Here is a 10,913-nt window from a genome sequence, read left to right on the forward strand (position 1 = left end):
CAGATAACATAGCACAGGTTCTGACATGTTCTTGTACAATGCAATGACATTTATCTCCCTGTTCTTTTTAGGTCTGTTATGATGGAAAATGTATAGGTATAAACAGCGCCTACCGGTCATCAAACTGCTCTACCAGCTGCCCTGGACATGGGGTGAGAACTAAGTACAGAATTCAGGGTATTTGTAGACAGGGCCATACAGTGGCGTACATAGAAAATATCAAAAAGGGCCCCCATAATAGTAAAAGGTTTTGCCATTCAGGACAGAAGGCCCTGGTGTTTGTTTCCTCTTCCACACCCTTTCCATGACCCTTGGGCAAATTTCCCACTCTCTTATTTGCTAACAATGGAGTTCCTCTGAAGAGGAGAGTCCTGCACAGGTTGTAGCAACCAGTAGCAAAGGGGAAGGAACAAACCAGGGCTTGGTCCCCTCTCTCTAAGGGCCCTTAGCACCCCTTTGGTAAGTACACCCTTGAGGCCATGAAAGTTTCAGGATTTTTTGCAGTAGCTTTTTAAAAATATCATATTAAGATGCAACTGAATTAAAACATTATGGATGCAATAGTCTATATCAGGAGGAGCTACACATTGAGAAGGGGAAGTAGAAAGAAGAGCTGGGACTATGCATTTCTATAAAGTCTGGGTGACCCAGTGACAGATTGATAGCTATATAGATACCTAAAATGGCTGCTGTATTTTAACTACTTCCTGGAGCCAGCTAACATAGAAAGAAGATGTCAGGATCATAATTGAATGACCAGAACACACGGCACAAAGGGGATAGAACATAACTAAGAAGTAACCAACAAGGATAACACGTTCTTCAAGAGCTTAAATATTAAAGGGGATGTCTTGGCATGGGATGGTTTTTCATACTGATGATCTATTCGCAGGATAGGTCCTGAGTGTATGATCACTGGGCGTCCGACACCCTGACACAGCACCAATCAGCTGTTCCGGCTGCATCCGGGCATCGGATGCTATGCAGTGGTCGGTGCCAGAAGCAGATGGCTCCATACACTGCATAGCGGCCATGCTGCATAGTGTTGCAGCAATGGCCGCCATACAGTGGTCAGAGTCATCTGCTTCCAGCACTGACCACTGCAAATCTTCCAGTTCCGGAACAGCTGATGGGTCTGAGGACCGGGTGTATATAACAATATGTTTACAGCATCTATATAAAGGGTACTTTTATAGCTTCTTCTTTGGAACCAGTTCTACAGTCATATAGGAAGCATATACTATATTCCATACCCTTATTATCAGCTGGTCATTGAAACCATCATTTTAATGGTATTGTATATCATATAGTCAGACATTAGCCCGTCTAGTGTTATTTCATTGGCAAAAACTTGGCACCTCCTTGACAGAGAGATAAATGACTAGACAATCTACCATAATAAATATTTATTCAAAAATTTTGTAAATATCATTCCCAAGGTGGCTCTATGGGCAGGATATATATCCTATCCATACATAGCTATATATCTAACCAGTACATATAGCAGACTATATTGATAAGACGCATGTTTTCCTTCAGGTTTGTGACCATGAGTTGCAGTGTCGCTGCCAAGAAGGTTGGGCACCCCCAAGCTGTGATACCACCTCAGATAAAAGTAGGTACATTATGTGAAATGTGACGCTACTGGCGAATAAATGTTTATAAAAATAAATAAAAAATCATTGCTTAAAGGGGTTGTATAGGATTGGAAAAAAGGGGTTTGATTTTTTTTCCAGTAATGGTACCACTCTTGCCGAAAGTCTTTATCTAGAATTGCAGTTCAAATCTATTCAAGCGAGAGCGGCTGAGCTACAAACTAGACACAGTCCATAGACCATAATGGCGCTCATAGGTAGAATTATTCCTTCCGTCAGCATGAAGATTCCTTCTCCCATTCACTTCAATGTGAGGTTTGGGTGGAATCCGCCCGAAGATCAGGAAGGACGCTTCTTTTGTCCACTAGCCGAAAAAATCAGCTAGCGGGAAAAAGAAGCGTCTGCCTCCCATTGAAATGAATGGGAGGCAGAATGTTGCGGCGGATTCCAGCTCAAAAATTCTGCTATGTGAACACAGCCTTACTGGGAAAATCAGACCTTTTGTTCCATCCCATGCAAACTCTGTAACCTCTGGTTGTCCCTTTTTTTTTGGGGGGGGGGGGTTCTTCAGAATTCTCAATGGCCTATTCACGATTTCTGTGACGGTATCCATCCATCTTATTTCTGATTGTCATTGTCTATTTTCCCTGCAACTTTTCAAAGCATATTTATCCATTGCTGTGAGCTGAGTCTCCTGAGCTGGGGTTAGGCTTGAATCTCTCAAAGATCCACTTTCTTGTTTTACTTGTTGCTTGCAATACTCCAAACCTGGTTACAGAGATGTAACTTGAGACTCTCGGACCCCATTGCAAAATCTGTAACAGGGACCCAACCTGCTATGTGCCATTTATAATACTGGTGTCTTCTTATGTAACAAGCCTTTAGGGCACCTTAGACAACCTTGCCCTCCCTATAGCTACACCCTGCCTGAGTAAGTTGGAGATCGTATTAGATTTGATCGCGAATAATCAGTATAACACAACCTTCTAAGATTAGAAAGAATCCACAGCCTAATGTTATCATTTTTCTTCTCAGATATTATCATCATTGTGGTGGTCATCATTATTGCCCTTCTTCTTGTGGCTGGACTTATCCTAATGTTTGTGTTCCGAAAGAGGTGTGCAAAGAGGTATGATGAGAAGTACTCCGATTGACATAAAATGAACAACTGAAGGGGTTAAAAGAGTTGTTTCCTGAGGGATAAATGAAGTATTACATGTCCCTCGTCACTTGTAAAGGGTACAGCTAGTTAGAGACCCTGATAGTTTTCTCAATGGGATCACCAAGAAAATGAGGTCATTTGGGTGGTTTGTGGATCAATAGAAACCCTAAGCTGACCTTTCAGGTTTTCGATGGTGTCCTCTTTTAAGTGTGAAGGTAACTCATGGGCGGAGATTTGAAGGATCCTCACATTAGTTAGAATATAGGAGATTTTAAAACGGCTACAAGATTAGTCATAGTTGACTTCAAAACTTGCTTTTGACCCATCACTGTGGCATCAGTTGCATAGAGGGTCCTTAAAACAAGAGTGTCCAATGTATAGCAGCGGTCAAGTAGATATGAATAGAAGGATTATTGCTTGCACAAATTCTATGTTTTCTGATTCCACTATTTTTTTTACAGGGGATCTGCAGACAGAGTAAGTGGTGCAACAAATCCAGCCTTCCATCAGGCTCAAATGAAGTCTGACTCCAACGTGTCAACGCCAGAGGTAAGAGAATCTGGCAATTCAGATCTCATGAAGGAAACATTACTCCTGGATCAAGTAAACTCTTTGCTTCCCTCTTAATTAATATTAGGAATCACTCAATGTAAAGAAACATTTTGTATATTGTATAATGGAAATAATGTGTCCTAGTCAATTGTACAGGTTTTGCAATACGTTGTATATGTGCCAGATCTTTATATGGACCCTATTTATTTATACACATTAATAAGATCACCTCTAAGGCATCTCCAAGCTGACCAAGTTCCTCAGCAGTCCCTATTTATCTAGTAGCACACCTTATTCCGCTTTCCTAAATTATTTCCACATAGTCGTCCTCAACAATGTGCTTTGTATTCGAGATGTAGCCTAACTAGTTATATAAGTTACATTTGTATCTTGGTTTTTTATCTCTATTTTTATGTACCCTAGAATTTACTATTGCTTTTGCTTCTGCTTATTGACATTGAGTGATGTTGCACATATTAAATTAATATCAAACTAAGAAAGTGTTTGTATACGAGCAACAATAAGATATTGGTATTATGCTTTGATAATATTTTTTGGGGTGCAAAACTGGTATCATATATTAACTGTTGGGGAAAATATATATATATTATTTTCTCAACCAGTAAAATCATCTTATTTAGTAGTCCTATTTGTATCACCCTAGATGCAGGGCCACATTCTCCTATGATAAATGAGGTCCATGGCCACAGTGTACATATTCGTAGCCCGAACACAATGGGCATTTGCTAACATCACAATACCTGGCATAAACAGTGACCAGAAACAATATAGTAGATATGTATATACTAGAAATATAAAAATATTGAAAATCAATTAAGTAAAAAATTCTCTCATTCTATAAACAGCTGAGATCCAAGAACATGTTGTACCCTCCACCACCTCCTCCAGCAAAGCCACAGAAACCACAAGTGCCACAGGTAAATTTTTCTTCAGTAAATTTAGTATGGGGTCAGTGGTGCTCTGCGTAGTACATCAAAATATGATCTGACCCTGCCAAGCAGTAGCCTTCAAATGTCCAACCGGGCCTGCCCCTACACATTGGCCTCTTCTGCCTAATAGAAAATCTGGCCCTGGGATCATTGAAGGGAAAGGATTGTGAGGGCCCAGTCTTCAGATATACAGCACATGTACCCTTCTCTTATCATTTGTACTCAGGCCATATTTTCAATACTAATTAATATGTTATGTGTCATTTCTGGGGAACCCATCCCCATGACCCCCTCTAAACAGCAGAAAGAATGAGATGGAGCGAAAAAGACCCTTCTCTGCTGTACCCGACATAGGGATAGGAACATTTGTTCGGTGCTAGGGGTGGGAACCTTACTGAACTTACCCTAAGGATAGGCCATGAATGTAAAATTCTGGTAAACCCCTTTAACCCAAAAAGTTATGTATCCTAGTGATAAGTAATCTGCACCAAAGTTAACGTTAGATGGAGTTGTCTTCTGCTGAACCACTTGGGTCTACCGTGGCAGAGTGTGTTAATGTGTCACAACCCAGGCCCACTGGAGGATCCACTTGTCCTGTGTTGGAAAGCCCGACCCTGCAAATGCATGTGTTCTGTATTTTTCAGGATTAAGTAAAGTACAGGCAGTGTTCTCCTCAACAAAATTCGTAGATCACTATACTACTCATTTTAAAGCGATCTATCAATGGTGATACTAAATTTGAAGCATTGAGTTTTCTTTTCTTTTTCTTCGCAGTCTTCAAGCCGAGATGGATACCAAGGTCCACAGTATTCAGTGGTAAGGGCTTAACAACATACATGATATTAATATTACATGATATATAATAAACCTACAAAGGCATAATACAAATAAGTAGAAGAAAAAATAATTTTGTATACATTTTGAAAAAAAGAAAGAAGTTTATTTCCTACTGTTCCCTATTTCTGGCAGGGAGTCAACTGATGAGGTGATGAGGTGGGGCTTTGATAAGGGGGCAGGGATTATTGTACCTGGCCTTTTATTGTCCTTCTATTGGCCTTCTACAGTGGGTAAGGGCTCCTGCTGCAGCCAGTTGCCTTGCAGCATGAAAGAGGTCTTATCTAAAGATTGTAAGGAGGGAGGAGAATTGATTTACATCCTGTGATTATGCCATATGGTGTGATATTATTGGAAATTCTATAAATATGACATGTTTATAATTTTTTTTAAATCCACGACTGCATATAGATGTGATTTCACCTTTTAGAAAAACCACACTTACCTACTTTTGAGAAATCACTTTAGGGAGATATTGTGTGTGCCACGCTTCGCACACAATATCAAAATATAGGTCACATTCCAAAAATGCCCTCAACCCAATACCCTTGAACACATAACAGTGCCCTTCACAGTGCTTCCATAGCAGAGACAGCCCACAGTGGAGTGCCCCTTCTCTTACCTAGGACGACCATGACATTATTCTGGGTTCAGTGACGTTAGCAGGGACCAACATTTGTCCCTAATGCCTGCATGCAACTCAGACACTGCATGCAATGTACAGAATGCACACGCCACTATGCAGGCAGCAGGGACAAACGCTGCCATCACAGAACTACCAATGGATCTGCCGTAATCTGGGTAAATAGCCTACTTTTCGGGAGACTCCCGGAGTCAGGATAAATGGGCAAAACCTTTCTACAATATACATAAGGTCTCACCTGGCATTCATTAGCACACAGTTTCTTCAAGTAGAAATCTTCGTGCTATATATGATAGAAATATATGTGATGCCCAGAGCTATGTAAATATGTACGTGCTCCAACTTCAAAATACTGTTTTTTAATTATTAGGAATTTTTTTCATAAATGTGCCCCATTGTCTTAATTGATCAATTTGTTGCTTCATGAAGGTCTATTACAGCTAGATGAAGCACAGATGACAGTGTGCGCCAACAGACAACTTGGACCATATCACATGTATTAGTAATTTAGGAGAAAGGGTATTATGGCTTTAGTTAAAGTGGAAAGTCAGAAAAATAGGATCTGTTACTCATAACAATTTTTACTTATAAATGTGTATTTTGTCTCCTTCTCCTCACAGACTACTTCAGTTGAGTTCACAAAAAAATCCCCGGTAAGAAAAACATATACTCCCCGTCCCGTCTGTGTGAGATGTTGTGCATGTGACAATACTGAGATAGTAATTATGCATTGCTTGGTTTCAGGCATTACAGAAGCCTACTACTGCTCCACCACCTGTACCCACCAGTAAACCAGTTCTGCCCATTCCACCACCCAAGGTAAACTAGTTGCTTCTGCATGGCTCATTCAATGACATAAACCCACAGCTTAATTTCAGCATAGGCAGTTAATACAAAGAACAAACAATGCAACTGATAAGGGTATGTTCACACGCAGTGGTTTCAGGCGTAATTTGGGCCATTTACGCCTCGAATTACGCTTGAAAAAATGGCACCATTACGCCTCCAAACATCTGCCCATTGCTTGCAATGGAATTTACGGTGTTCTGTTCCCACGAGGCGTAATTTTACGTGTCGTTTTCAAAATACGGCGCGTAAAAAGACGCCGCGTCAAAAGAAGTACAGGTCATTTCTTGGGACGTTTTTGGAGCCGTTTTTCATTGACTCCATTGAAAAACAGCTCCAATAACGGCCGTAAAATACGCCGCGAAAAACGTGAGTTGCTACAAAAACATCTGAGAATCAGGAGCTGTTTTCGCTTGAAGTTAGAGTTAAATAACAAATTCAGCTCTGCTACATTTAGATCTCTTTCCTTGCTTTCCTGTGATATATTAGGGAATTGTTAACTAAGCAATTCTTAAACATATACTTTGAAGTAGTTGCCCCTTGAAGCTAAACGTGACTGTCTCATGAAGACATCGATAGCATATCGCTAGGATATGTCATCAATGTCTAATCTGTGGGGGGTCTGAATACTATGACCCCTGCTAATATCTAGAACAAAGTGGCAGCAACACTCGGAAAGCACTGTGCCACTTTGTCTTCTATCAGCGTCCGGTGGCCATGTGGTCATCCTATAATAGTCAATGGCTGGCCACCCATGTAGCGTCCAGAAAAAACCAAGCAGATCTGACAAGATCTGGCAGATCTTTCCTTGCAATATGCCAATAATGGCTGTCATGATATATGGTATATTTAAAGTATATTGTAAAGTATAAACAGTACCACCGATTACATGTCATGTCTATTTTAATTTCAGGCATTAAAACCCACCATTAAGAATTAATACGGAAGATGTGAGAAGAATGGTGGACGCCCTTCTTTTAGAAAACTTTTTGTATAGTGTTTGTACATTTTTATGTTGTCTGTATCTGTTTTATATGTTGTTTTTTATATAGTCTTGTGTGCACTGAAAAACAAACTAAAAATAAGGTTGTATGCACTATGGAGACTGCTAGGGGACTTATGAAGCAGGGCAACTCAGAATGGTCCCATCCCTTCTCCTACCTTAAATGGTTTGTGTAAACCTTCACAGGGCACCCAGGGCACTAGTCTGACAAAGATGGGTCAAATATGTGCCCATCTGCAGAGCCATAACTTGAAGCTCCTGGGCCCCAATGCAATACCTGTAATAGGGCCTCCTACCTGTCATGTGCCATTTATAACACCGGTGTCTTCCTATACGGGAGAGGGACCTTTGGGCCCCGTCGGGCATCAGGTCCTGGGTGCAACTGCTGTCCCTGCCCTTCTGACCCATGTTTGGTGACTTGTGGTGAAGTAAGCCAGAATTAGAAGGGCATCCCAATTATATTATGCCTCCCGCTGTTCGTTGAGAGAACGTAAACTAAGTAAAGGCTACGTGGAAGAACTGCAAACATATATATATATATACCTCAGGTTTCCACCCCTCTCAGGATTGTAAATTTGCCTGGAAACACTGACATCATATTTACAGTTGGCATCAATTACCATCTAGATTACATTTTCATCGTCTGCGGAACTATATCTGTTTTTTTATTTACGTTGCACATTCTTATATATTGCACAGTTTGTCACATTTTCATGAAAAACAAGTCGAATTGTATGATCTGTGTATTTGCTTATGTACTTCAACTCAAGTCAATTATATTTTTAGTTAATCAAAGGGTTTGCCTCATCTTGACATAATTCATCACTCATTTTCTTCCACAAATATTGGTATCTGATTGACAAACTGACTACAAAGCTGATGCTGAGGTCATTATGTACATTAAAAATCCAATTCCATTGTCTTTAAATGGAACCTGTCATACGATTTTAGGCCCCTAAACCACCACCATGCCTTAATACTGGACGGTAATAGTGTTATAAAGATGGCCCTGTATAATATGCCCGAAGCTGCGTAAAGTAGAAAGTGGTTTTATAACATGTATGTATATTACCGTTCAAGAGTCATCTGGGCGGTGCCGCTATCTTCAAGAGTCATGAAGTACCGTCCCTAAGCGCGCCCCTCCTGGCTTGATTGACGTCCCACAAGCCGTCATATGTCATTAAAAGCTCCTGTGGGATGTCAATCAAGCCAAGAAGGGCGAGTTTAGGGAGCAGACTGCATGGCTCTTGAGGATAGCAGATGACTCTTAAACGGTAAGTTACACACAGTGCGTGTTATGTTATAAGTTCATGTTCTACATTATGCATCAAGCAGATTATACAGGGGCATCTTTATAATACTATTACCGTCCATGATTAGGAGATGGTGGCCGTAGGGCTTAGAGGCCTTAAAACTCCTGAGAGGTTCACTTTAAAGGGGTTGTCTCCATTTGGTTGTTGAAAAGTCCCTGAAGATAAGCTGATTACAAGGTGTCCTTTTACTGGGACCCCAAACAATCAGCTATAATCTGTTGGGGAACCAGGCAAATAGTGTTCAATTTCCCTGCAGTGCCACCACAGGGGAAATGAAGCATTACACTTGAATGGGCTGTTTTTGTAATGCATGGGCATGTCAGGTCCTCCAGCCGTTCCCACTCTACACATGTAAAAAATGAAAGCCAAGGCAGCAAGTGTGTACAAGACCTTAACTAGCTCCATGTTTTTCTTTCCCAGTATACCCAGTATATTCACTCCCAACTCTTTACAGTGATAATCACTACGTTGACAGCCAGATTGGTGCCTGCTACTGTTTATGTACATACAGCTTGTACATAGGTTAATTTAATTATTATTATTATTATTATAATTAATTATTATTACTACAGGGTGTTAGTGCTTCTTTTTACTGTGATTTGAGCATTTGTAATATTTATAAATCTCATGTTATTTTAGAAAGCTGCATTTTATAATATTTTTTATACATGTTTCTCTTATACTTTGTAAGTAGAGTAGAAAATTCTAAATGAATAGGAAATGCAAATGATTTGTTTTACCTTTCTTTGTTACTGTATTATTTTTAATAAGATGCAATAAACAGCATATATGATAACTGGACTTGTACGATTTTTTTTGGGGAAAAAAAGAGGAATCTATATAAGCAACAATTCATATAATGTTTATTACTGTAATTCCTAAGTGTCTGTGTTTGTGTCTGCATTGGACAATTGTCGACGTAATAAGGAGTCCGCCAGTCAAGGTCCCTCTCGAACCTTAAAGCACCCGTACACATTAGATGAACACCTAATGTATATGTATGGGGGTGTCCACCAACAGCAGATGTCGGATGAAAGAAGGTTCAGGCCGAGCGTACATGTGTATGAGTGGGTCGAGAAGAATAGCGGTCTGCTGTACCGGGCGTTCGTCCAACAGATATCCAAGGTGTACGGCCACCTTTAGAGCAGTGTAGTGCTTTCTGCTCTAAAGGACCATTGATTTTATTAGGTGCCTTGTAATGTTAAATTTTCTGTGAAATATCAGCTGAACACTGGGTGTCCCCTCACCAGTCTTACTTTGTGCAATCTGAATAGGTATTGTCAAAACAGAGCAACCACTTTCATTTACTTGAATATCAGAGTCTGAAATGCCTGTACGTAAAACAGAAACTATTTATATATCGCAAACATATTCCATAGCCCTATACGTATAATGCCCCAACATCCAGGGGTGTAGCAAGGGGCATTGGTAGTGTCCCCATGTGATCACAGCACCGTAAATGTTTGGTGCTGGGCGTTAAAGGGAACCTGTCACCAGCATTTTAGCTATAAAGCCAGCAATACCTGGTGAAAGTGGGTGAAAAATCATTGTCATCTAAGCTATAAATATGTTCTAAGTAAGCTCTGTAGCTTTAGTATTCCGTTTTTCAGTGGTCCCACGCCGTATGCAAATGAGCAGAAAAGAGTCAAATCTTCATCTGAAAAGAGTCAGATTCTCATTCCTCCAGCATCTCAGAGTGGACTCCACCTCCTTCTTTTTGATTGACAGCTCCTTAGCCAGTCAGGGCCAGACAGGTGGCAACGGTGGGCGGGGTTAAGAAGCTGCATCCCAGAGGGAAAAATAATTACCATAAAAGGCAGGAAAAGTTTAAACGACGATATTTACAGACAGAGGAGGACTTCAGGAAAGAAGAGAACAGGAACGCACTCTGGACAGCTGCAGCCATTGAGGGGTCAGGCGAGTTTAACAGGTAAGATGTTGATGACAGGATCCCTTTAAGTAATGTCTCCCACAGGTCAGGAGGGAGTTAATAAACTACATTTAATTACGCGTAT

At 40.5% G+C, this 10,913-nt stretch overlaps 1 protein-coding gene across 1 annotated transcript in view; it reads left to right on the forward strand.

Annotated features, from left to right (window-relative positions):
- The window catches only part of LOC142748342 (zinc metalloproteinase-disintegrin-like VLAIP-B), a 57,710-nt gene extending 48,172 nt beyond the window's left edge, over nucleotides 1–9,538 (forward strand). The window contains 9 exon segments of the mRNA XM_075855429.1: nucleotides 72–152; nucleotides 1,540–1,615; nucleotides 2,631–2,724; nucleotides 3,219–3,306; nucleotides 4,176–4,247; nucleotides 5,034–5,075; nucleotides 6,357–6,389; nucleotides 6,481–6,555; nucleotides 7,496–9,538. Of these exon segments, the coding sequence (XP_075711544.1) occupies nucleotides 72–152; nucleotides 1,540–1,615; nucleotides 2,631–2,724; nucleotides 3,219–3,306; nucleotides 4,176–4,247; nucleotides 5,034–5,075; nucleotides 6,357–6,389; nucleotides 6,481–6,555; nucleotides 7,496–7,522 (588 nt within the window). The 3' untranslated portion in view covers nucleotides 7,523–9,538.
- The last annotated feature ends 1,375 nt before the right edge of the window (nucleotides 9,539–10,913 follow it).

This window comes from Rhinoderma darwinii, chromosome 3 (genome assembly GCF_050947455.1).
Source record: "Rhinoderma darwinii isolate aRhiDar2 chromosome 3, aRhiDar2.hap1, whole genome shotgun sequence".
NCBI lineage: Eukaryota > Metazoa > Chordata > Amphibia > Anura > Rhinodermatidae > Rhinoderma > Rhinoderma darwinii.